Source organism: Echeneis naucrates, chromosome 12 (genome assembly GCF_900963305.1).
Source record: "Echeneis naucrates chromosome 12, fEcheNa1.1, whole genome shotgun sequence".
NCBI lineage: Eukaryota > Metazoa > Chordata > Actinopteri > Carangiformes > Echeneidae > Echeneis > Echeneis naucrates.
In genome coordinates, this window is record NC_042522.1 from 13,910,303 (window position 1) to 13,937,975 (window position 27,673).

The following is a 27,673-nucleotide window of genomic DNA, read 5'->3' on the forward strand; positions in this document are numbered from 1 at the left end:
ACTCGTATAACATAAAGTATTAAAACGTTTTTTTTTTAAGTTAACTTTTGCTTGCTTAAATAGCTCACCTTGTTTTCATTAGTTTAATAAAAATGAATAAAAAAAAAAAAGCAAGAAAAATATACATTTTTAATTCACCACTCGAAATAATAATAGCAAACCAAAACTGGCTATAAGAAAATGTCGACCAAACCCCAAAACCTTGAGAACAAACATACATAGTGACCCATGCGGTGAGTTAGCAGGAAGATGTGCTGCTACCATGAAGTTTGCAACCCCTGCAGTGATATTGCATGTCTGCAGTACAGAAAAGTTGACTTGAGGTCACGCCGCCAGCAGTTGGCGCTTACAATTTAGCAGAACAGCACACATGCGCATCGTGTAGCCTGAGCTGTCATCACATGGACACGTGAGGTAACCACACATGTACATTTTCTGTATGGGCGCAGCGGAGCGTCTGCGCGCACGCTTCGTGAGCCTTTTTCGAGCAATGCATCACACACACACACACACACACACATGCAGAGTGGGGGCTGCGGGTTAAATCGCCTGGTTGTGGTTGAGGTGTTGTTTGCTGTCCACAGAGGAGCAGTCTTTATGCCTTTAAGCCTGCGGAGTGCACCGGGTTCAAGTGTCCGTGAAGGCGCACGATGTGACCCGCACACACAGTTCTGACAGTCCGTCCGCTGCGGAGACTTCCACCGGGACGGTGCACACCTACAGTAACCTGGCGGCTCCCGGCAAAAATGTCTGTGTCTTTAAAAAACAACTCTATACCGACCGACTGGTGCATGATGTCAGGCTGCCTGCAGTCCGTATAGCGTTCATGTGAGCGGCGTTCACTTCCTGTAAAGGGACAGAAGCGGGCAGAGAGAGAGAGAGTGGGATAGAGAGATGGGGGACGAGCGGCGGAGATAGGACGGCACTGATAGAGAGAGCCAACGGACGAAGGGGGGAACCGTGGCCTGCTCTTCTTTCTTTTCTTTTCCTTTCTTTTCTTTCTCTCTCTCTCTCTCTCTCTCTCTCTTTTTTTTTTTTTTTTTTTTTTAACAGCCTGCAAACTTTATCGGCTTTCCGAAGAGAAAGGCTGCCACATCTGCGCCAACTGACGGCCGCAGTTTATGGATTAGCGACATATCTGGTAAATATATCACCCCCCCCATCTCCTCCTCCTCCTCCTCTCTACCCCTGTCTTGGCTTGGTGTTTGCAGTGCCTGATTTGTATGACGCATAGGGTTGTGTGTTTTTTTTTTTTTTGTGTGTGTTTTTTTTTTTTTTTTTTTTTTGCTATGCATTATCCCCTCGCGTCTCTCTCTTTAAAGGCACAATAGTCAGCTGCACACAGCGGACACAATGCCGACATTACACTGCGAGTTAAATCGACAGTTCAACTAAGTTACTCTTAAAACTTTCTTGGCGTAATAATCGCGAAATGTGCGGATTTTACGCGGAGCTTGGCGCGTGAGAGCGCAGCCAACTGCACATGGCACTGAAGGAATTCAATCAGATTTATGATATGTGCAATGTCCTCCACCTTCCCCAAAACGTGTAGCCTCACAGTCGCGTTGGGCAGCTCTTTAAAAACCACAGGAAATGGTACTGTCCTGTGAGTTTCAACTGTAGCCATGAGTGGTGAAAGTGGCATGATATTGTCGGTCTTGCGTCACGATGAAGTCAAAACAAAAAATCTCCACCCATAATGCATCCATTGTATTGATAATTATTGCACGGTTGCTGAGATGAAGATAGACATGATACAGTTTCATAGAGTGTAATTTTCTTTTCTTATCTAATCTAAAACAACCGGCTCCTCAAATCTTCAGCTTCCAGCGTTTACATTATCAGCACCGTTTCATCTTAAAATGATGGCTTTGTGTCAAAAAGCTTCCCTTATCACAAGAGACACAAGACTTAGCTTTAACATTTCTATTTATTTTTAAAATTGCATGATACAGGCCAGATCATTTTTTTATTCCTTATTTGAGGATTCAATCAATGTGTCCACATATTTAGCTTGGTGAAAGCTGTAGTGACTTTTTCAGGATGAAGCTGAAAAAGTTGAGAAACAAGTTTCCCCTTACATATACTTACCAGTTGCCCTGCTGTTGTGTTGGTTTAGACTCTGTGTACCTTACCTGAACCCTGCGGGAGTCATCTGACTATACATGCAGTTAACACCCCCACCCAGCCTTGTGTGTACATGGGTGCATTATGTGGCTGGCCCACATGTAGCATTTGGCAATTTTCTTCATTTCCTGTCACTCTCCTTCCCTCTCACACACATTAACTCTCCCTCCCTCTCTCACTGTCACCCTGCTCTCAGTCTTACTGACTCTAATCCACAATCGATTGTTGTGTGTTCGATCTGAAGATGACTGTGAAAAAGACCCCCCCCCCCCCTTTCACTCCCTCAAATATTTGCAGGTTAGTTAAAGGCTGCATCTTATCTTTGCTACGTGATAACAACCCAGACTAACTGTATAACTTCACAGTATGGTTGGCATCTTGTGCCCTGACAGGTGCCACACAGGTTGGATTGCAACTTAAAGCCAACTTTATAGAGTCATATGAATCATTTAGGCAGTGTAATGTGAAGTTCACAGCTTGTTTAAAAACATGTTCCTCACAGTTTTACAGTAATGAATTCCACTTTGGAGTGTTTTAATGCCCATCTGTTTCTGCTTCTCTTATGTAAAAATATCACGGGTGATAATGAGGTGTGTTGTGCTTCTCTTTTTTTGTAGATAACTGAAGCAATATGTATACATAGGTGTACCTGAGCAACACAAAGATATCAGTGTAGTTCATGATAGGCCTTGTCCAAATACGGGGAAATCATTTCGGGGTAATGTGGGTTTGCTCTGCCAAGTTTCTATCTTCAGTGTTTAACACAACATACATGGAAAATGTGGGGATTTTTTTTCTTCTTTCTAAATGGGGGCCTTCCAACATCACTCGTCTTTGACTTGGATGCCTGCCAAAGGGTTGTGATGGCTCTTAACAGCTGTATTTTGTGTGTGTGTGTGTGTGTGTTCGCGTGTGTCTGCGGGTGTGTTAGCATATGTGAGTGTTTGTGCGTGTGCGCTCACGCTGTGTGTCCTGGGATGCCCTTCCTCCATAGGCCTCACACTATACAGCATTCCACAAGGGGGCCCGGGGCTGTCTGTAAGTGGGGAGGGTCAGGGAGAGAGAGAAGGGCAACACTGTGTGAAATGTAAGTGATGCAGATCCTGACAGAAAAGTGAGAGCTAAAACTTTGAGATTCATGCTTCATCTTTTGCTGGACCCAAAAATGAGCTTGAGCTGATTTCTAAAAAAAAAAAACAACACACAAAACATTCCTTCACTTTTAGGACTATCCAGATAATAGATTTTCACAACATGATTAGAATTCACTCTAACATCACAATAATATTAAATGATATGTAAAAATGTAAAATAATACAAATTATAATATCAGTCAAATTCATATTTAACTGTATTGACTGGGTGTTTGCTGAATTAGACTCAAATCTGAGAGCAGGGTGTTGTAGCAAGTGTGATGATGAAGCGATAAACAAAATATCTACAAGGCCTTCGTGTGTATATTGTTAACACAATTTCAGTGTTTAAATATCACGGTTGCTGTCAGCATCGATATATCACGATGACAGTCAGACATCAACCTGTGTAGAATTTCCTTAGAGCTCTCTCAGAGATGCATGGCAGAAGTTTTTTCTGGTCGGGACCTACAGATCAGCAATTGGCAAAAACTGCCCTAAAGGTGCTTGCCACTTTTCTCTCTCTCTCTCTCTCTCTCTCTCTCTCTCTCTCTCTCTCTGACAGCAAATATTTGAGGACAAGCTTCAGTCTTTATCGTATTTCACAAAGACAGACACAGAGGAAGATTAAAACGGCTTGCTGATATGAAAAGTCACACACACTCCCACTCTTCCCAGCTTTATTAAGACACATTGGTCCAAACTACAACATTTAAACCAAGGAAAAAGACTTTGTCTGTGTGTGTTTGTGTGTGTGGGTGTGTTTGTGCAAGCTCATGCTTAGGGTACTTTTGTCCGTATATATGCTTGTGTACTTGTGTGGGGAGTATATTTATGTGTGTATGATTTTCCTCTCCTGAGACAGTGGATGAGTCATTGCTGATGGTATGCGATACAGTTCACCAGTCATACATCATGCTCTCATGCATCCGTCTTGTATTTTCTGTGGAACATAGAGCTAGTTAAACCCTGATGGATTTGGGGGGGGTGTTCAGACTTGTTGGTTGTTGTTCATGGAACTGAAATTCTCACAGGGTAATGTAAAGAAATGTCTTCATGCTGAATGTTAATCAGAGAGATCAGCACAGATATGTTAAAAGAAATCATGGAATGTCACAGGTGTTAAAATTTTAAGGGATATATTTTTTTGGAAGCTCATTCTAATTTTCTGGACAAATTGGTCCTTACTCCAGCTCAAAGTAATTGACTGTGGCATTTTTTCCTCTAACTAGCTACAATTAAAATCTTCTTGCAAATTACAATTTAACTATCTCCAGGTCTATATTGGCTAGCTCCTCTTTGGCCCACATGTCCTATTTAATTTACCCCTGGGGCTGATGGGACAGGAGGATAGCATACTTCTCTTCTTTTTGTCTGTCATTGTCAGAGTAGTACACCAGCCAAATAGATAGACACATCCATGAATAACCTCCACAGGAAGAATACCCTCCTAGCTCCATGTACAGCTTATATGGAGTTATAATTTCTCAACTCATCAAATGCTGATGAATTGTCAACAACACTGGATGTTGACATGTCTGCATATTTCCTCATCAAAGCCCAAATTATGCTGAGAGTCGCATCAAATCAGGTTGACCTTCAAATGAGTGAATTTGGAAGCACTGCAGAATGATACATTTACTGAGATAAACTAAATTATGTCCAACTAAATGATGTTTCATGTCCAAAAGTTACATGGAAGTCTGGTCTGGTTTGGTTTGGTCGTGAGGAGGTCAAATCATCACAAAAAAGATGGTTTGATTGCAGGTATCCAGTTTACGTGTGAGACCGCATTCCTAAAGTTGGCATCAGAGATTTTTTTTTTTTTTTTTTTTTTTTTTATGTTGCTCTGTCTGTCACGACATTGTTTTTTCAACCAAGTTACATGTGTGTGCATGTTTGAGGCATAGAAGGTGATTGCCAAAGCCTCAATACAGGGTTGGGCAGTTCCTCAAATTTGCTTCTCGTTTAATATATGATATGGCACAATTTCTTTCTTGGAATTTACTACTAGTCTCAGTTAGGCCATCCCACTTTTAGTCTCACTTGAGGAAAATTTGTGCATGGTATGTGGGGCAATGTTTGTGTGTCTTTTGTTTTGAAGTTCTGTAAAAATGATGATGTTGCTGCGGATGTTTCTGATACTATAAACTGTAGTGTATTGTCGTGTGGTATGCACAACCACACACACGGCAAGTCTATCTTCAAATATGCTGGAATACAGAAATGTGGAGAAAAAAAAATAATGAGGGAGAAAACGAGAGTGAGGATCAGCAAATGCCATTAGGAATCTTGAAATGTAACTGATTTGGACTGCTTTGGCTTGCTACATGCTTTTCAGGAAGCCTTCCAAGAATTTAGACAATGAACAGTAAACATGGCATGTTCCTCAGAACAATTCCACATTAGATCTCAAAGATCACGTGTACCTTTTTTTTTTTTTTTTTTCCCTGAGAACTGACTGCCCCCACACCACAGTACATTGCAGATAGTGGTAGCAGCTACATTTCATGTTCCCAGTGTATGTACTGTACTTACCCTTGGCAAGGAGCTCTCACAAACTGACAAATGTGCAGAATCTCACTCTCTCGCTTTCTCTCTCTTGCTTTCTCACTGTCTCGCTCTGTCTCAGAGATTTCTGGTAAGTGACATGTTTGGCCGTTGGCATAATGCCTAGCAAGATCACATGGCATGAATGTCAAGCCTGTGTTTTGTGTGTGTGTGTGTGTGTGTGTGAGTGAGAGACTGTACATGTCTGTGCATTTGTGTGCAGAAAAAAGAAAAGAAAGGGAGCATGTGCACATTTGATTGTTCCAAGTATTTTCAGCATGAACAGGAGTACGTAGCCATAGCAGAGAATTACAGACTGTTGAGAGGTATGACGGGAAAGTGTTCCTGATACAGTCATGAGATCACATTCTCAAATAGGATGGAAAATTAGATTTTTTGCCCTTAATGATACTACATACTCAGAGCTACTTTGCCTCATTTGATGGCATTTTTGCCATCAGAATATTAATAAATCCAAGAGGGTACTCTCATGGGGAGGTCTTTACACTCGTTGATGTAACGTGAATTGAAAGAAATTCTGTTAATATCTCAAAACTGTTCATACTTAAATAATCATTCTTAGTATTACCTGGCACTTGATTTCCAGTTCTGGGAACCTTGTTGAACTCCCTCTGTATGTTTAATCCCCAGTATGTCAGGGCTTATAATCATAAGGTCACAGGCACTCACCTAAATATCTCTTGCTTAAATCAACTTTGTAACTCCCCATATCTTTGCAAAAGGCTTCATTGTAACTGAAGACAGTAGCTTGAATAGGTTTAGAACAATTTTCCCAGATTTAGATGTTCAGTGAGGGGACATTAGACTTACTGTGAAAGTCAAACCTATAATTCGGGGGATGACGCACACAGACATGCACAAACATACACACACTTACACACACAAACACATAAATAAACCCCACAGAATCATGCAGATACACACACACACACACACACACTCACACTCACACTCACACAGAGGCAGACACAGAAGGAGAGGAAGGGAGAGAGAGAGAGCTCTGTAGATGGCATTTATCCTTGCAGCCCACCTCAATTTTCCATGCTCTTTTGCCGTGTGCTGTACATAATTAAATTGCTGCAAACTTCAAGCCTCTTTCAAGACTCCTGCCAGTAAACAAAGTTTGCTAATTACTACAGAGGGTAATAAGTGAGGAAAGCAAATTGGCTGACCCCTTCTCTGTGGTGATGACTTGTCCTGTATGTGCACCTCATGTCCTAAAAGCCTGGCAGAATGCTGGTGGGGGCCAGTGGAAAAAGACAGGAATCTGAGGCGGGTCATTTTCATTACACAACCCCCACCCCCCCACCCTTATGTACATGTACATTAGCAATTACTGCTAAAGAGTAGCATTAACTACCTGATGCTTTCATTACAGTTGTGTTTGCTGCAGCAGGTTCGAGCCATTTCGTCTTCAATTTTGTTTTTGGCATTTCCTGGTTTATGTTTTCTTGCTTCAAATTGGATTAAATTTGTCTTATAATGACAACAGTAAATTTTCTGATGTAAAATACTCTGATTAGTTAGCTTAGCTTTGTATAAAGGCAGAAGGCAGGAAGGTAATTAACATACTTCTTAGTTACTTCCTCTGTGCAAGAGAAATGCTAGTTGTCTGACAAACCCATGTTGATAAAAGAAACTAGGAAATCACTGCCTTTCAATATACACATTGCTTTTGATATTAAAACAACAAAAAACTAAAACAAACTGTCTAACAAAGCAAGCTCTGTGACCCTGTTTTCTGTCTTCATGTTAAGCTAACCAGCTGCTAGGTTCATATTTACCCCCATATATAGTTCAGTAGTATCAATCCCCTCAGCTCATTATCGGCAAGAATGTACCAAGAATCTTCAAAACAAGCAGATCATAAAAACAATTTCCAAGTAATTGCTTTCTATTAATGCTTATTCTGCAACTGTAAATACAATAAGTCTCTAAACCACGAAAGGCCACATTGTGCCCACATAAACCCCTTTAATCAACTAAAAATGATCTCACAGACTTAAAAGTGTCACAGTTTGTAACTTCATGAAACTAGCGTGGTAACTATTATGTCTTCATACACAATCACTCCTCTCCTGAACTTTTGTGCGTGTTCATTTTGTGAAGCCCCCTTATTTTTTAGTAACCATCCTTTTATCCTCCTAAACTGGCCAACCCACAGATATACGTTCAAATATTATTTTAAATTTCAGTGGAATTTTTCAGCCGTGCAGGGTGCTGTTAATTTCCAAGTTGTTGACTCAACTTGAGACAGCGATAAACAAGCTCTTTTCATGTTGGTCAGCAGGGGTTCTTTTACGTATTTTACCACTGTGATGAGGTTATACAAGGTGACATGTTATTTGAGCACATGTGTGCTGGCTAAGTCTGTTGCTGACTAGAAGATTCATAGGTCACAGTGAAGTGTGTGTGTCTGTGCGTGCGTGTGTGTGTGTGTGTGTGGGTCTTTCGAAGGGGAGGGAGTATATGCACTCAAAATAAATTTGTATGTAATACTGTGCACTTGAACAGACCATCTTTTATGATAAATTTTAACACATGACAACGTTGTTAATTTTTATCATGGGCAATCTTTGCCGCATGTCATGAGACGCTCTTTTGAACCACCTACTCTGGTCCTGATATCAAATAGTGTTTCATTCCCCCTGCTGTTTTCATTTAAGGGAGTGAAGTAAAGCATTCTGTCTGCGGTAATTGAAAAATGTACACGGGGCACTCGGTCGACGTTGGCACTGCTCTCTCTGTATGTCTTTGTCTGAGTGTGTGTGTGTGTTTGTGCATGCCTGTGTGTAGACAGTGGGGCAGTGATGCTGAAAGATGTGTCCTCATTTTTGCATTGCACTGGGCTCCTCTGGCAGCCATGTTGGGCTGCTCTGATGTCACGTGTGTCACTAAAGAACATTCAGCTCACAAACGACAGTGCAGGGTGATCAAAATGGCATGTTTATTCTCTTCATAGCCCCCCCCAACACCACCACCACCACCCCCACCCCGTCTTTGCTTCTGTGTCACCCTCTTCCTGCCACTCACTCTTTCACCCACTGTTGGCATTAAATGCACTGGAAACTTTACGGTACACATCTTCATTTAAGTTAATCTCTTTCTTTTTATGTCATTATGCAACTTGCTTCGTTAGAGGGATAGAAACAGAAAAACCGTGTTTTCACTGTGGAGGAATTGAAAGCTGCTTTCACACTTAAAGGTGTGACAATGCTGTCAGAGCACACCCTCATTTTATGTGTTTTTTTTTTTTTTTATTATTGCTCTCGCCTTGCATGCCCCTGTATGATTGGCACTATTGCTGCAGCTGTTATTGACCATTTTTAATTGTTCTTAGAATATGAATCCACTGTCATAACATGTCACATGCCTCCAACACGTGAATTCCTACAGTAGGAACCTTCATTGTGAAATTGCTTTATAACGTGCCATGTGTTTCCAGCAGGTAAAAACCTATTGACCTGCTATAAGACTGCAAAAGGAAATAAACTTTTGACCCATGTACTCTTTCGTATTTGAAATCCTGAAGTGGTCCATTAACTTCAATAAGGGTATAGAGAGAAGTTAATGAGTCCTCACTTTGATGTTTTTATTTATTTTATTTTTTTTTTGGAAAAGTTTTAAGTGTGTATCAGAAAAGACTAGTGCTTACAAAATGCTTCTGTCTGTTGGATGGAGCAAGGCCCCAAAAGCTACAGCGATTAAAAATGAAGGACTAAACTACTTAAGCATTGTTGGCTGAGACAGCTCAGATTGATCTAAAACAGCGAATCAAGGTGGCTTTGACGTCTAGATAGTATTTTATTGACCTCAGTGTGGAGACAAAAGGGAGCAATAGGTAGAAGAGAAAGCTGTATGTTTAATTTGGTATCACCAAACTGCTGAGTAAAGCTATGGAGCAGCAAGGCCCTGTTTTTTTTTTTTTTTTTTTTTTTTGTAGCATGTGCAGCAGCATGAATGTGGTTTCATGCTTTCAAAGTTACCAATATGATTAATATTATTATATTAATATTGTTAATTTTAATTATTAAGCTGATTAATTTATTAATATTATATATATTAATAGTATTAATATTGGTAATAATTGGACGTTTTTTAAATACTTTATGAATTACTTCAAGGAAATTCACTGGTTGGGTTTGTTAGTCCTTAAGTATACATACAGTGTCATGATGAGTGGTTGAGTTAACAAAAAAAAAAAAAAATTCAACATTGTACCCTTAAGCAGCTATTAAATCCATGCAGTATGTAAACAGTAGAATGAACAAATCTAACCTTTTTACCCTCTCACCACTTCATTCATTGGATATGTGACTGTCTTTGCTGAGCGTATGTATGTGCAGGATGGTCACTGATAAGCTCTCATTTCATGCTGTTTCATCCTTTTCCATCCATCCTCTACTGTGTCATGCGCTGTGAAAATCAAATCATGTTTGGAACAAATGCACAGGGCACGTCAGCACTGATACACACTGAAACACTCGCAAACATACAGACCTCCTGTGAAATCTAACCTAATTGTAGTCCTTGTGTGACTGACAGTGACACTCAGCAGACCATCTCATGGTCCCTGTTGTCCCCAGAAGAAGGTCACGTATAAAGAAGATGTCAATGAAACTTTTTGGCCTCGCGCTTGTGAATCAAAGTACAAAAGCCACTGCACAAATTTGCTGTGTTTCAGCATACGTGAGTGTCAGATGGTGTGCTAGCACAGCGGTGGAGCATCTGCTTTGTAATTGTACTTGCAAGAATAAATTATCAAGGTGCTCTTAAAGCAGGTATCAACTACAGCCAATTAGCTCCTTCTTAAACTGGTACACTCCCTGCCATGGCACAGTCACAGTTCGGAAATGAGGCAGGCTGTTCGGGATGCCACACCAGCGTCTCCCGAGAATGAACCGGTGTCCTTGTCAAAGCAGAATCACAAGGAAGGAGAGCATCACCTGTATTTTGATGCGAAGGGAAAATGCAGTTTGGCTTTGTTGCATGTTCATAGAGACTATAGTGCAGTTTTTTTAGGGGCTTCAGTCCACAACATTAGTCTTTAGTTATACCTTCATTAAGGGAGAATAAGAAAAACTGCTTAACTGATGATAACTTAGTTTATTTATCTACCTAAGGGAGTCCATCGCCTGCATAATGATGACTTACTTCACAATTCTCTGCGATATCTCATATAATAGCCCATTTTTCAGCTGGCTTTAGCGCTGCTTGGTCAGTCTTTGAAATGCGTGTGATGGGGTGAGTTACATGGTAAGTGTTCATTTGTCTGATGGAGTGTGGGAACTGGAAACCCAATGGTAGCCTCCAAACAGGCAGACAATTCTTGTCCATACCGCGAAAAATAATCCTGCCAGCACCTCTGCTGTTCAATTAAAGGTGCTATGCCTGCCACAATTGACATCAATGTCAGTCTGCCCCCCACTGATTATTTCCTTTCCAGTAATTTCATACTGAGCTTTGAAATTACCAAAAATTTCAAAGGTGGGGAAAAGAAAAACAGCTTAAGCTCATCAAAACTGCTGCTTTGCTGGTGTATCAGTAGATGCCAACAAGAAACTAGGGACCTGAGGTTTCTGGAAAATATAATTAGGTTGTGTTTTAGTGATACACCAGTAACGTGGTAGCTGTGCGTGGATGCCAGTGCTGATGGTTTATCAGTTAGAAACTGTCCCAAATTAAGAAATCTCACATGCCAGTCATTGCGTTGTATTTTATCCCTGCGCATACATCCAAGTGCCGTCGCTGTCAAACACATTTTTAGACACCTCTGTTCCACAAATGCCTCCTGAATCATGTTCTGTGTTACTGGGCTCTCTGTTCACTCCCTTTCTTCCTGTGCTGCTTTCATCGCTTCCTTATAAGTTGGAATTCAGGGGAGTTTTTGGTCTTGTGTCAGTGTTTGTTCAAAATATGTCTTGCGTGAGAGCCAGGTCTAAGCTTCCTGGGCACTCACACGTCACACTTATGTGTTGCTATAAACTGGAATGATCTAAAGGCCTTTGTGGTTCTGCAATATGAATTGAGTGTTTACCCCCCCAAAAAAAATCCAGCTGCCTTTGTCCTAACACTTTCCCTTGATGCTTTTGTGTCACATTGAATAGTCCTCCATTTTTCCTGTCATATGGACCTTTTTGCCCCAGAAATGGCAGCCTGTTTGGTGATTCTGACATTTTGAGTCAGTAATGTGGAGGTGAAATCTCTTTTGATTTGATGTAGGTGTCAACTTGTTGTATCACTTGGCTTCGTCAGTTGCCCTGCTCTTAAAATCAGACACCCAGAGCAACAGTTTGAAAAGAAATCTCACCATATACCAAGTTATATACCAAACTGCTAAGGTCAAATTTCTAGTGGGATTATGATTGTAAGTACAGCCAGTTTAGTTTATTTAGCCACTGATCTCTGTTGTTTTTAGCTCTTACAGTTTCTTTTCTCACCTCCTTCTGAGCTTTACCTTTTTCTATCACTCTGCCTCAATTGCCTATTCATCTCTTACTCTGATGTGCCTGTGACTGCACTTTGTCAAGTTTTCTCTTGTTCTTTTCTATTTGCATCTTTCACACACACTCCCTCTCTTTCCTCTGCTTTTTTTTTTTTCTTCTTTCCCTCTTGCAGTCTTCCTTATTGTTTCTTTCGGTTCAACTTCCCCTCCTGCACTTTTCGATCGTTCTCTCTCTTCTGTTTCTATCACTTAAACCCTCAACAAAAAAGTTGTCATTTTTGTGGGGTGATTTGTGTGCGTGCGTGCGTGTGTGTTTGTGTGAAGCCAACTTGATGTCCTGTAGTAGTCATTGCTACTGTTTGTTTGTTTACCTCCCACTGCCACTTGGAGTCCATTAGGAATGCCTTTGCCTCAGGAGGATCATTCGCACACACACACACACACACACACTTGTGCACACATACTGTACATGCTCTTCCTCTCTTTTTCCCTCCGTCTGGTTTTCTCTCTCACGCACATCACTGTGACTGCAAGCTAAACAGACTGGTAGCCCGCTGTTACTGGAGTTTTCTGTGTTTGATAAAGTCCCCACCCACTGTGAAATGTCAGTTTCTGGTGCAGTAAGCAGTGTTAGTCATTCAATTGCTTCAATGCCATCTTCATCAATCCAGTGGCTGCAGCTCAATGTCACGCACATATTCATGTATACATGTGTGTGTGTTGCTGTTAATTAATCCCCTGCTGCAGCACAACATAGGCAGGTTTTCAGAAAAAATGAATGTTATTGCTCATTTTGCAAAAAAGGCAACCGAGCCTTTGACCGTTTGATTTCAAGGGGAAATAAACAGTGATAAGCACTGATTACAGCAGCAGTCATTGTAATATAGCAATAAAACAAATTGATCAAATTGTCAAAATGATGAATCTCTTACAGATCCAAGAAACAGCAATTTTGAGTAATTGCTTAAATTACATATTATTAAATTGACAGTAGCTACAATAGCCAATTGGACCATCACTTAAAAAACAGACAAAAAATGAAATGCGAACAATGGAAGACTGGCATTATATTTGTCCAAATAAAAGTGCACACAAACCACACTGACTAGTCTAAATTTCCTTGTAGAATTGGTGTTGTTCAGTCCATTCATGGTGCATCATGGACCTCAATTAAGTCTGCAGGAACTGAACCTTTTAGCCATTTTGAGTAATTTAAAGCGGCTTTTAACACAACACTGACATTGTTTTTAAGTTAATATGGCAAACTTGTTATCATAGAGTTTCCATTTGCATAACCAGTAGATTTCTAGTGATGTTAGAATTAATGAAGGCTCTTGTTACTGGTGTAATGGAAATTGTCATAAGTTTATTGTTTTTTTAAGATCCGATTTTACTGTTTTCTGTGACACGTCGCAGGCCAGGAGACAAAGACAGATTGTGTGACCTTACTCTACACATAACTAGGCAGATTGCAGTAGCCTCCCTTTCTGTCTGCGTCACATTTGCGCCCGTGTTTCATGAATTCCAAAGGACCTTCACTTGATAAGGAGGCCCAACCACAGCGTACTAATTCTTTAGATGATGTTTATCTACACAGGCAGATCAAAGTAACCTTGTAACATAATCTATGTTTCAAATAAATGTAATTAATCTAACACCTCCTTCTCCTTCCCCATTTTAGTCAACTCATTCCAGAAAGTGCTGTGGGTCAGATTTACAAATTAAAATGACAGAATGACAAGAGCATATGTTTTATTCAACAGAGATTTCCAGAAAACTGGTCACCGAGCTGACCTAAATTATGTTTCCTTTTAGCTCTGTTTGTGGTCTCCACCATCTCCCAAGAAAGATATTTGGCTCTCAAAAATGAGAAATGCTCATGTTTATAGCTGCTAATTTTGTCCGTCTGCTATTTGATACTGACCAGGAGGGTTACAATGGGTTTATCAGATATTATTGGCTGAAAACAGCTGTCTGCCTGGACTGAAAGTGGCACCATGTAAAACCAAACAATGTGCGAAAAGATATTACAAAGCTATGCTGCACTGACGACAACAGCAGAGCTGGCTCGATCATATAGCTGCTTTAAGTGACGAGCTAAAGGTCAGATTAGCTGTCATGATAATATTAGACACGGAGATCAACATTTAAGCTTTCCCATGAAAAAGTAGTTAAACTATATGAATCAGCATGAAAAAATACGGATGAGCCAGCAGAAGCTATTATTGTATGTCTTGATTGACAAAATATTAAAAAACTTTTCATTTCAGTCGTACAAGATCACTTAAATCTCCAGAATCACAACTATTACATTGAAAAAGATAACTACATAGAATAAAATGTATTTAAAACAAATAGCCATTATTTATTTACATTATTTTCTCTAAGCCACGGGGAGCTGCATCAGAGGGATGAAAGAGCCGCGGGTTGCCAACCCCTGGTATAAAGTAATCGTTATTTTTCACATTTAATGTACTTGAGCTAATTGTGATGATTTATGACTACACAGGTTTTAGGTCCCGTCATACTACACATCTTATGTGGCCATCTACATTACTTTATATTCATGTTGTGACTGTGTTGCAGGAAGCATTGTGCCATTCATTACATTTTAAATCCAGCCTTTTTTCCTCCCGGTCACAGATTTATATTATTGGTGCATATTGAGTGAATACACGTAGAGAGATAGCAGACAATATTCAGCCCACAACAAATCATTTCATAGTTGTCTGTTTGTTACATAACTGTGTGAATCATTGGGAGATGTTTTTTTTTCTTCCCTTTCTCAAAAAAAAAAAAAAGGAAAAAAAAGATGATTTTGATCCTGACTATGTGGAGACAACTTAACCCAGCGGGGTCTATACACAGGGAATGATGTTGCATTATAAGCTGTGATAAGCAGCCTCTCTCACTCTTTCTCCCTCGCTCTCTCTCTCTCTCTCTCGACATCCCATAATGATACTCAGACAGACTCAGGCAGACACCCGCTCCGTCCCGATTGGTAGAACTGTTGCCAGGGAGCGTTGCCGTCTCAACGTGGATAGAATCTGTTGTCTGGTACACTTTAGACATGAGAACAACTGCAGGATCTGAATATTTATAACGAGGAGACTGTTCATATTGTGATTGTATAGAGGCAACATAAGCTAGAGAGGAAGGTTCTGCTCCTGGTCAGCTCACTCAAAAAAAACTCTTAGTTTGCTTTTCTTACGGATTGCTGTACTTTAAATGAGATACTAATTAACAATTAATCAATGTTACTTTTCTGCGCATTCGCCTTCTTAACATATATTTACCACGTTTATGTATTTTTTTTCTGCATTGTCTGGCACCAACTTAACTTCATGATTGAACTTGAATGAACTATTCCACAAAGTGTTAAATGGCAATTACATGAATCCTAATTGTGTATGACTTTTATGGTTTTATGTTTGGAAGTTACTCTGTTGTCATTTGGTAGGTAGCTACAGTAAACTAGTAATTAAAATCTGTGTGTGTACGAGTGTACATGTGTGAGTTTGTGTGTGTGATTGTTTGTGTGTGTGCCATCTGGTGAATCGTCTCATTTCTTCATATTATTCAAATATGCCTGGACCTGCTGCTACAGTTAATAACACTGTGCGTAGGTATGAATCCTTGATTAAAATGGATGTAACACATTCCAACAAAGCAGACAACAGCAATCAGAGCAGTATTCAAAACTCATATCTCAACTTACAAACTACGCAAACATACACACTCACATACTCTCAAACAGACAGACACATGCACACACCCGCCATGCAGTGCCAAGAGTCACAGCCCAGTATATAACAATGATTATAAAAACACGCCTTGGTATGCAAGAAACTTTGACATGGAAATGCAAACACAGAAGGAAATGAGGACACTGGCAACGGAAAGGCGCACGCACACACACACACACACACACACACACACACACACACACACACACACGGGCACATATGATCACTAATTAAGCAAACAAGTTTAGGGAGTTCATGCCTTATATTTTTATCATGTGCAATGTCTATATTTAATGCATGTGTTCATGATTGTGTGTGCACATGTACTACTAGGTGTGAGCCAATGTCTTGCGTTTGCTCATACTCTCGCAATGGAAATGTATGCGCGTCTTTGTTTCACATTCATCCATGCATACATGTGCATGCGGCTGTGTGCCTGTGTATATGTGCAGCGTGGCACACTGCCGTCCTGTCTGCCTGACTCAACATATTCTCCGTTTGCTTGTTCACTCTCCTTTGCTCTTTTTCTCCCCCTCCCTTTTCCTCTTTTCAACCCCTCCACCCCTCCCCTCTCTCTCTGCCCGGCTGGCACGTACATGCATGTCTGTAGACTCTCTACTGTGCTTGCTGCCGTGGCACGCGCCAGCCTCACTGCAATGCAGCCCTGTGTGCATTAATTGGCAGAGAGACAGTGGGTACGTGGTATGCAGGGCGGAAAGGATAGAGAACAGGGAGAAAGGGGAGAAGCAAGAGGCGATGTAAGGAAACAACAGTGACAATAACACTTGGGTGGACTAATGGACAGAGCAGTTTGGCAGCTTCTTAAGAGGGACAGACAGACAGACAGACAAACAGAACAGGCACAGGGAGATCACCTGAAAGTGTGTTGGCGTGTGCGGAAAAGAGCAGGGGAATTTGTATACGTCTATTTGCAGATTTGCGTCTCCAGCGTTTAACTGTGCTTTTGTAGGTGCTCACTCATGTATACCTATATGTGCTGTTCGGCTATCACACTGCTGGGGCACAGCCTTCTAAACCAAAGTCTGACTCATTGTATTCAAGGCTTTGTAATATTGTCCTTTTCATATAGCTGCTGTGACTGAAGAGTAAAAGTTTGCTCAGTTTAGCACAACTTTCTCTACTTGAGGTTTCTCTGGCACAAAAAAAAAAAAAAAAAAAAAAAAAAAAAAAAAGTGGCGATCTGTCTGGATGCTTTCTGTGGAGTTGTTCAGATATAATAATCCTCTGCATCATCTTTTTTTTTTTTTTTTTTCAGATTGAGTATTCAGAGGTGAAAGGGTTGGAATGAGATATAGAAAGCATTCATTAAAATGTTTACTGTCTTCATATCTCATCATTTAAAAATGCAGTGTGGAGGTCAAAAAAACTGCCCACGTTGTGTTTTTAGATTTTTACGTGCAGGAATTACACAACATGTACATGTGTATGTGTGTGGGTATGTATGCACACACCTACTGTAAAATGTACTCACTCATCCGTCACAGCAGTTTTGTATTCTTATCCTCCCACACACATCTTTCTGGAAATTATCCTCTCTGCTTACTGTTGTCTTTTGTCTTTCCTACCCTGTCACAGGCTGCGACATCTGGCTCCTGTCCTCCGTTGTCCACATCAAGCAACGTTTAGGGAGGCCGCCCGGTGCGCTGCTCCAAAAATCAGCGACAGTATAAAACACAGAAATGTCACCTGAGTAAGCTGAGCCACCAAAACGGAGGCGTAAATTAATCATTCAATTTATCAATTCAAGTAGAAATACCAAATTATCTTGCATGAAGACAGTAGTGCTCCCTACTTGTGTGTAGGTGTTTGGCAGAGAGGTCCTTGCATGATTCAGAGAAAATACACACTTGCTCAAAAGTAAAACCTTGTTTTTAAAACTATTGTCTGTACTGTAAGAAAAGAGGGAAACAGCAGCCAGTGTTTTTGATAAACCTTTTTAATTATACAATAGGAAGAATTAGAGGGTTACTACATTGTATATTTTAAAGCTTCCAATTTAGTAAAGCTTTGTTTTACCAAGATGACCGGTGACGCATGTTCCCTTGACTTGCGTCAAACTGGAATTTCGGAAGTTTCACTACTTGTCGTCCAATTAATTAATGTTTGGTACGACCTCTGGAGCTTTTTTCATTTCTCTTTTGTCTTAGTCATTCTCCTCCTTCTATTAGACCATATAGGCATCTGTGTCCAGGGGCAAGTGGCAGAAGTTGCTTCAACCTAATTGTCTTTCTCTACTCGTACTGTCCTCAAATGACTTTCTCTCTGTCTCAACTCTCCCCTCCCTCCCTCTTTCCCTCCCTCCCTCCCTCTTTTGCTTCTCTCTAGCTCTGCCCAGTCTCTGTCTCTGTCTGTAACTGTAGCCTGTGTTTTTCTCTCCCTCCCACTCCCTGCAACGTATAGATACTGCATTGATCAGACACACACGCGCAGACACATGCACACACACTCGCGCACACACTGAGCCTCCCACTCCTTTCATCATTGATTCGCTCTGCTCTGCTCTGCTCTGCTCTGCCTATGCTCTCTCTTTCTCTCCCCATTCTCTCTCCCCCTTTCTTTCTCTCTCTCTCTCTCTCTCTCTCTCTCTCTCTCTCTCTCTCTGTCTCTACAGTGGCACTTGTTGAATACAACCCTTGGAGAATAGAGAGAGGGGAGAAAAACAGAGAGAGATAATGACAGGGAGGCAGAGGCAGGCTTTGAGACACTGCTGGAACAGACAGTGAGCACAGAGAATGGGGCTTTGGAGGATATAGAGATATAAGATAGGCTGGTGAAGACAGACAGAGAAAAGTCAGTCAGACACCAGAGAGAATCATCTTTGAAACAGTGGGGATGACGCTTTAAGTGAAAGAGAGAGTCAGCCAGACGGAGTACATCAGAGTGCTCTCCTTCCATCTCTAACTACTCCTCGTCTGTCCTGGTCCTGGCTGCTGCTGGTGTGTTAGTGTGTGTCAAGGCTCCATGGTGTGTCTTAAACAGAAGACTGGCTTACACAGGTCAGAACTGTCCGTGATCACACTGAGCGCTTTATTCGTGCATTTGTGCAAGTGTGAGGAACTGTTAGTAGGAGAAAGTCGTGTGCTGGTTCCCCCAGGTGAGTGCTTGCATGCCAGAGTACACAGTAATTTTCCCATGCAGCCTGTACTGTGTGTGTTTATGCATGCACACTTTTTATGTAAGTAAGCCAGAGTGCATGTCTGTCTGTATGGAGTGCATGAAGTGGGAGTGAGAGAGAGAGAGAGAGTGTGTGTGTGTGTGTGTGTGAGTGTGTATGTAAGAGAGGCGGTGACATTTTTTTTCAGTTTGTATTCCTGGAAACTGTTCTGCAGCATTGCTCAATAATGAAACTAGTGCGTATATGTATGTGTGTGTGTATGTGTGTGGGTTGGTGGGGAAGAAAAAAATAACAATGACAAAGGTTCAGGGAAGGAAAGAAGGTGCCAATATGCCTGGAGAATGTTAGTGAGCAGGAGCAATGGAAACTATCAAAGTTAATATCGAATTGTGTGTTGGGTAGTTTTGAGTTTAGAAAGAGAACAAATTTGGACGGATCTATGGAGTTTTAGGAAGAAAAGTCAGATTTGTCACATGAATAGCTGATTGTGTTCACCGTGGAAAAGGTGTTGTGACGGCTGGCTTACAGGTCATTCAAGGATTGTTGTTGATGCACAAAATGCGTTTCATGGCACGAGTCCTAGAAAGGTTCCTGGAATTTTAGTCATGTAAAACAACATAGCTTTAAGGTATTTCGCAATGTTTTCATGTACAGTAGGCATGGCATGGTATTCACTTAGTTTTTTTTTTGTCTTGTGGACTGACTTGACTCCTCCTTCCTCTATCCTGTCTCTACTCTCTCACCCACCATCTCTGCATATCCATGTCTCTTTCACACACCTCTCACTTCTTCCTCAACTGTATTAATTTTCTCACTTCATCTCAACTCTATTTTCATTCTTTCTCTCTGCTTCTTTTTAGATTTTCTCAATTTTTCCTTCTCGCCTCTCTACCTCCCTCTGGCATGTCTTTTCATCTTTCACGCATTTTCTTTTCACTCCTTCTTTATCACTGTCTTCTCCAACCTTTTCTCCATGCTTTTTTTTTTCTTTTTACAGATGCCTCTCTCAGTAGCAGAGTCTGCAGTGAATATCTGAAACCTCATCTTCCCCTTCTCTGCGGCCACCATGTCCCAGCTGCTCCATGTGGAGATCCCGAACTTTGGAGCCACAGTTCTGGGCTCCCTGAATGAGCAGCGCCTGCTGGGACACTACTGCGATGTATCCATCCTGGTCAAAGGTGGGTTGGCTGGAATGATGTTGTTTTAATTTTATTTGCAGAACTCTGAAAGTGCACCACAATTCATCAATATCCTCAACTTCTTTTTCTGTTCTCCATTATTTCTATCAACCAGGTCAAGCATTTAAAGCCCACCGGGCCGTTTTGGCTGCTAGCAGCCTCTACTTCCGCGACCTCTTCAGCAGCTCCACCAAGACCCAGTTTGAGTTGCCCTCCTCAGTCACACCTGCTTGCTTTGAGCAGATCCTCACTTTCTGCTATACAGGGAAGCTAACAATGGCAGCTAGCGAACAGCTGGTGGTCATGTACACAGCTGGCTACCTCCAAATTCAGCACATAGTTGAAAGAGGCATGGACCTAATGTTCAAAGCCAACTCACCTCACTGTGACTCGCAAACAGCAGGGTCTTTAGAGGAAACAGGATCCGAACCGCAGAGTCCTTCTAATAATGGTAACGGCCTTGCTGTGGCCGCCCTTTTGGGAACCCCGGGTTGGTCTCCATCCCTGCTCTTGCCGCAGCGTAAGATTAAACTAGAAGGGGGGGAACCAACACCCTTGACAATACCCTCAACGCAAAGCAAAATTTCATCCTCAGAGTTGGGAAGTCGACTGGCGAGGGCTAGTTCATTGTTTTACACGACAGCTGGAGGGACCGCCATCCCTGGTTTGCCTCCGTTCCACCTTCAAGGGGCCGGTGGAGGTGGAGCAGGAGTTGAAAGGTCCAGTCCTGGAGCTTCCAGCTTGCCCACCACTGACAGTCCTACATCCTACCAGAATGAAGATGAAGAGTTTGAAGAAGAGCCCTATGACGGGATCACAGAGGATGCGTACAGTCACCTCTACGGACGTTCAGCTAACCCCTATGGGAGTGAGTATTATGTTATGCTGATGCTTTTTAAAATGTTTGTGAAGTGCTGCAGTACCTAAGTGTATTTCACTTATCAACACATCTCTGAACCTTTACTCTGAAATGTTTTTCCACAGCAAAAACTTCTCAAAAACTAATATTGCACTTTTACCTTGCAACAACAAAAATAATATTTACTTTTTAACTCCAGATTAAAGTTATTTCAAGGGAAAACTGGACAAATGAGGAAATGCTAACAATCTCCATAGCAATCCAGCATCGATTTTATCTTTCTAGTCATGTAAGGTCTGACTAAGTGCATCACTTTCTCAATTGCCTTTGGCTCAGATGGCCAAAATTCATTTGATATTAGACCATTCTGAAAGTGAAACTCTGCATGACTTTGCAAAAATATATAACCATAAATTTGAGCATTTTGTTGCTCCTTGTCCAGACTTGTTATGTATTGGACATAAACAAACACAAAACAAAGAAAAACAAACAAGCAAAAAATGGTGCAGATTCATTTCATCCTAGTTGAATTATGTAATCTTTCATAAATCATGTATCCTGCACCTTGAAAAAGCAGGATGTTGTTCCTTCATAGTGTGTGTGTGCGTGTGGAGGGCTCAGCATAAAGATAGCTTTATGGAGTTATGATTGGAGTGCATCGTGACCAACAACACGCCTTATCACAGCTACAACAGCTGCTCTGTATTGCTTTTTGTTATAGTTTTTTCACTTTTTCTTTTCCATCATGTTGTACTTTGCCTACACACGAGGGTACACATTCTGTGCATAGTCACATGTATTGGGCCATTAAAGGTAAACACACAGACACTAGTGGATAGTTCAGACCCTAATTTTCATCTACGCACACACAAACACAAAACCCCATCATCAATAGCCTCCTGTGGCTTAAAGGCATCAGACAGCTTTGTCAAATTCTAGAGTTTCAGATATTTATGAAATCCACTCTATCTGCAATCAGTCAGAGCACCCCAGGGTGACATTGTGGGATATTTGAGAACCATTCACATTGTGTTAATGTGTGTGTGCGAGTGCACGTGTGCAGGAGGTTGTGCATGGGCATACACTCACCCAGTCATCTTAGAGGTTAGGCGAAACAATTTTTCAAGTAAGAACCTAACACCCAGCTTTGGATCTGTCCCCTTCCAAAACTCAAGTTGCTGATGCAGCATCATGACTTATCTGGGATACATCTGCAATGCTCTAAAACATTTATGAAACAAAACAAACTTGCATGAGATTACACCAACCTGCTTTGCTGATTAGATTTTGTAGTCTCTCTGTAAACAGGGTGGCACAGAGGGTGATGGATTGATATAACTTTGTGCTCATGGTTTAGTCCAATAAATGGAGGCATTCGTGTACACATTTATTTGTCCTTGTTTTACCATACAACACAAAAATCCTTCTGGTTTTTGAAATCCTGTCTGAATCTTTTCTGATTCTCGTTGCTCTCATCAGTCCAGGACAAGCCGGAAATGGCAGCAGTGCCCTTGGCCTTGGAGAACCGCAACTGTGTGCTGATCCGCCGGGACCTGGTGGCGCTGCCTGCAAGCCTCATCAGCCAGATAGGCTACCGCTGCCACCCTAAACTCTACACTGAGGGGGACCCTGGAGAGAAGCTGGAATTGGTAGCTGGTAGGCATGCATATAACTCTACACTTCAATCCACATATAAAACTCAGTTTATGCCCAAATTAAATTTAATTAATTTAAACATATTAATACATTCATAAGGTTTGAGGTATCCATTAATTTGAAAGAAAAAATGTAAATCAACCATCCACCCAAAATTAGTATCTTAACCAGGCAGAGGTAACCCAGCACCCAGTGACCTCTCAAATGTCCCTTTTTAGCCATAAGCAGCATGTAATCAGCTTGTTTGTGACCCAGAGGAGATTGCTGTCAGCAGTTCATTTTGTTATAATTACCATTCACACTAATGTGAGCCTGTTTGAATGCAGATTTTGTGTATAACAAAGCCTGTAGTGTAGCCCTGTTAAATGTAGTGTTACCCTTGTTAAAGTAAGGTGAGGAGGGGGGGGGGGGGTCAGATGATGCGTATTGAGTCTTTCAGGTCAACCACCATAGCAGGTTGGATGTACATCACTGTGTCAGTCTGAAAGGGATAAGACAAAGATGCACATAGTTTCTTTTTCCTGCAGAGAGAGAGATGACTGTGACAGAAGGACAACCATCTCTGCAGCAGCCATCAATCAGGCCTTTATGGTAGAGTGACTAGACAGAAATCCCTTTGGAGTAAAAAGCATATGACAGCCGAGGCTTTGCAAGATGGCCCTAAGAGGCCTCTGAGAGCATGAGGAAAAAGATTTTTTGGTGTGATGTGTGTAAACCGAACTCTTTGGTCTAACTGCCAGATATTGCTCTTGGCTGTCGGACCACAGGCTTTCAAACTGAGCAGGTAGCTAATATAATTCCTTCAGTAGAGTATAGCAAAAAAAAAAAAAAGTTGAATCAATTTAATATTGAATCTTTTCAGACAAGAGAATGGAGCCTGAATACAACCTGATCTATTTTACACACAGACACAGTGGAATACAATTGTGTGAACATGCAAGTTGTGCAAAATGTTCAGGCTCAAAGTTGCCTCATGGTGAGATTCAATCAAATTGTAATATAACTGAATTAGAAACAGAATGGAACACAATGGAAATGTGTTACTCAGTTGTGCGGTACAATACAACCCATGAATGTAAACGAGTTGGTATTGTAAAAGAAGCAAAACCAAGTCATTTAATAGTGTTGTGCTTTTTTTGTCCTCGAAGTTCTAACTCCTTCCCCACTTTCTGCTTCCGCTTTAAATGAAGCTTTGTTGTACTCTATTAAAGATCTTCTTGAATGTGAATTCCAAATGTTGGAAAAATCAGACTATCTGAGAGTAGATGAACAATTTTCAGGCCAAAGGCAGAAAAGACGAAGCTTTGGAGCTTAGAAAGACAAAGAAATTGGTTGTAATATAAGAAGTTCTCTCAGCAGATCTTGCTTTTTCTTACTTTTCAGGTACACAGGTGTTCATGACTCGCGGCCAGCTAATGAATTGTCATCTATGTGCTGGTATCAAACACAAAGTCTTGCTCCGCCGACTGCTAGCCACATTCTTTGATAGGTGAGTATTAAGGCATGCACAACTGAAGACAACAGTTTGTATTAGTCTTTAAGGAGCCACTGGAAGATGTGAGTTCTGTGCACGAGTCCAACACGACCGCAGTTGTCACAAAACAACTTTCACACTCCATCTGTGGCCATGTTGTGCAATGTGGTTGGTTATGTGTGTTCCCATGTTTGCTTTCTTCCATGTGCCTGTGGCTAACTCTGCCCCCTGCTGCTGACTCGTATCTTTGCAGAAACACTTTAGCCAATAGCTGTGGGACTGGTATCCGTTCTTCTACTAGTGACCCCAGCAGGAAACCCCTGGACAGCAGGGTCCTCAACGCTGTAAAACGTAGGTTTAGTATCTAAATTATTTAACTTGCGAGACAGAATTTCAAAATAGCAAAATTAGTTTTCATGGAGTTTACCATTTTCTCTCTTTTCACAGTCTACTGTCAGAATTTCAACCCTAACTTCAAGGAGAGTGAAATGAATGTGATTGCTGCCGACATGTGCACAAATGCAAGGCGTGTTCGCAAGAGATGGTTGCCCAAGATCAAGTCCATGCTGCCTGATGGCATGGAGGTATACCGTGCAGGAATGGGCATGGGTGCTGCTGTGGGTCTGGGCCTGGCACTGAGTGCCCCCCAACCAGGGGTATCCCTCCCCTTTGAGCCTGACTTCAAGTCCCTGGAGCAAAGGTTGTATCCAGATCGTAAGGACCCCGTAAGGACTCACCCATCGCTCACAGAGGGCAGTCCTGGGTCTGGGGCTGCTGGAGCAGAGGCCGAAGGTGAAGGTGAAGGAGGCGCCCAGGAGGAACAAGAGGAAGATGAGGATGAAGCTGGGTTAGAGGGTGTAAATGGATCACTGGGGGTGCCGACGTTGATCCCAGGGGCCGAGGCAGGCAATTGTGGTGACACTCCGCCTGAACAGGAGGCGGAAAATTTCGGACAAGGTCTAAGGGTGAATGGACAGTGAATGTCCTTCTGAGGCTGCCTCTCACTTTGTGAAATCTGTTTAACAACACATTTTCTTTTGCTTGCATCTCGTCCACCACTCTTTCTTCTCCTCTGTGCTTCCTCAATAGGAATTATCAGCACAAAAAACAACGTTCGTCGTTCTTACTAACAGAAATATGTCACACATGCATGCGCGCACGCGTGCTTGTGTTAACGCATACTTACTGACCGTGGAAGCAGACACAGGCATGGCATTATCACATCAAGAAAACTAATGATTTCTGCTCCACCCTTTTCATAATGTATTCAGTATTTACAGTGTTTTAGCTCCCACAACAATATTACAAAGGCTTGACAGATGAGCAAATGGCAGTCATGATTCAAGATTTCAGTGCAATACAAAAGTGGTAGCAACTTTGCCGGCAGTTTATGGACTGTGGTATAATGGCTTGTAAAATGACTCTGTTTTCTAGAAAGCTACTTCTAAAAATAACCCTTGAAACCTTGGGAAAAACAGATCAGAGAAATTTTCTTCTCTTAAAAATCAGCTTATTTTTCACGTCATTTTGTTGGGAGTTGGGATCCACAAAAAAAAAAAAGAGTTGTGCTGTAATTGAAGGTCAAGGGCAATACTAGCACCATTAAACCGAAAGATTTTTATTTCCTGATTTAAAAAAAAAAACAAACAAACAAAAAAAAAAAACCAAACCTCACCTTGTTTTTATGCTAGAGATGAGGGAAGATTTTTCTGAGAAGGCTCTCCACAATTTAACAGAATCTATCACATGGAGTTGTTTTTCATGCTCATTTGCCTGTGACACATTGGATTAGACTGTCAATGTGATGCCTGTGTCTGCTTCAGACAGCCCCTCTGACACACAAACGCACCTGCACACCTCCCACAGTATGATATTAGCCTTTAATATCTGCACCGATGTATTGAGAATACACCGATGCATTGAAATTCAACCCCCGCCCAACTCCAACAATGCTTTTTACCTTTGAAAAAAATCCTTTTTAAATTACACCATTCTGTCTTGGAGATACAGAGAGAGACATGAACAAGAACATGCACTAAATCAAAGCTTGCATGCATGAATACAAACAGTGGCTACAGAGAATTACTGAAAACAACAAAACCACAAACCTGCATCTAAATAAGAAAACAGCTATCGTTGCCTTGAGATATGCCATTAATACGCAAAATAATTTTTTTTGTTTGTTTGTTTTTATCTCACTGGGACGTTTCTCAGAGACCTCAGTCTGACAAACGTTAGAACTGACCTGGGTGTGACCCAGTACTGACTGTGTTTGACACAGTGCTGATTGGATTTTGTTTTTCTTTTTTTCTTTTTTTAAACTACGGAGCATACTGTCACCACGGGTAGAGGAAAATGACTATATGGAGTAGTAAGAAGAAATGCACTACACCAAGTGGTAGAAGAAGACAAATGCCAGAGAGAGAAGCACTGTTTCACCTTGATGTGGTGGTGTTTGACACCAATACTACATAGTCCTGCTTCCATCCTGTTTTACTTTTATGATTTTTTTTTTTTTTTTGTCCTGGAGGGGTGGGTGGAGTTCTTGAGGGGGGTAAATTATTGAATAAAATTTCTAATAGCAATTTCTGCTGGCTTATTGCATTTGCACTTAAAAAAAATGTTAAAGGTTGGAAACTAAGGAGCAAAGTATGACTGTGCTAAAGACTAAATGCAGGATGATCTGAGGGACAAACCCTCCTCTAGATCATTTAGATTATTTATTTGATTAGGGTGTTTTGGATTTGGAAAAGGGGAGGGAACCGAATGGGGCAATGTCAAACAGCGACTTCAACCTGTATTTGTCATCCTCATTTTCTTCTTTTTTTTAAAATATGTTTTCACGCTTTCTGCCACGCATAAGGACAAAGTCCAAACAGCCTTTCTTTGTTATTAAGTGCATTGATTTGAAAAAAAAAAAAAAAAACACTGTTGTGTGTTTTCTCCAGTTTTCTTGGTTCCCTGTCGAGCGATGGAAGCACATTTAATCATAAGCTCAGATCATCATGTCTAGTAAAACAATGAACTCCAGAGTTATTTAAAGCCAGCACTGCTAATTGTGAAGTGGTTGAGAAATTAAACAAATCTGAATTTTACATTACAGACAGTGACAGCATGAATGAGCAGCAAGACGGAAAAATAAATAAATGCCCCTAAACACATTTAATCTGTTTGATACCGTCAAGTGCTGTGCCGCTACGCAGTTGGACCAGTTTATAATCTGTGTCTAATCTATTTTGTTTCAGGTTCTTTTGGGGGAAGCTTTAAAATGGCCCTGCACAAGAAACATAGGGTTAAAATTGCACTAGATAATAATATTGACGTTTACAGTATCTTAGATTTTTTTTT

At 41.2% G+C, this 27,673-nt stretch overlaps 1 protein-coding gene across 6 annotated transcripts; it reads left to right on the forward strand.

The window, feature by feature from the left end:
* The first annotated feature begins 585 nt into the window (after positions 1–585).
* nacc2 (NACC family member 2) lies at positions 586–27,302 on the forward strand. 6 transcript variants are annotated; one of them, XM_029515563.1, is made up of 9 exons: positions 586–1,141; positions 17,619–17,733; positions 18,369–19,137; positions 20,156–20,336; positions 20,452–21,204; positions 22,675–22,851; positions 24,235–24,340; positions 24,579–24,676; positions 24,773–27,302. In XM_029515563.1, the coding sequence occupies exons 4-9, from the start codon at positions 20,225–20,227 to the stop codon at positions 25,303–25,305; spliced, it is 1,779 nt and encodes a 592-aa protein (XP_029371423.1). In that variant the 5' UTR covers positions 586–1,141; positions 17,619–17,733; positions 18,369–19,137; positions 20,156–20,224; the 3' UTR covers positions 25,306–27,302. The 6 variants fall into 6 exon arrangements, with proteins under 6 accessions (XP_029371423.1, XP_029371425.1, XP_029371427.1 ...); XM_029515565.1 differs by having other exon boundaries at positions 18,369–19,039; XM_029515567.1 differs by lacking the exon at positions 18,369–19,137 and having other exon boundaries at positions 17,619–17,759.
* Positions 27,303–27,673: the final 371 nt, after the last annotated feature.

Excerpts from the sequence above, each read along its gene's own strand:
- nacc2 (XM_029515567.1), top strand. The coding sequence starts at position 20,225 with ATGTCCCAGCTGCTCCATGTGGAGATCCCGAACTTTGGAGCCACAGTT. Across the intron at positions 21,205-22,674 it reads TTCAGCTAACCCCTATGGGA|TCCAGGACAAGCCGGAAATG; the intron begins GTGAGTATTATG and ends TGCTCTCATCAG. Across the intron at positions 24,677-24,772 it reads GGTCCTCAACGCTGTAAAAC|TCTACTGTCAGAATTTCAAC; the intron begins GTAGGTTTAGTA and ends CTCTTTTCACAG.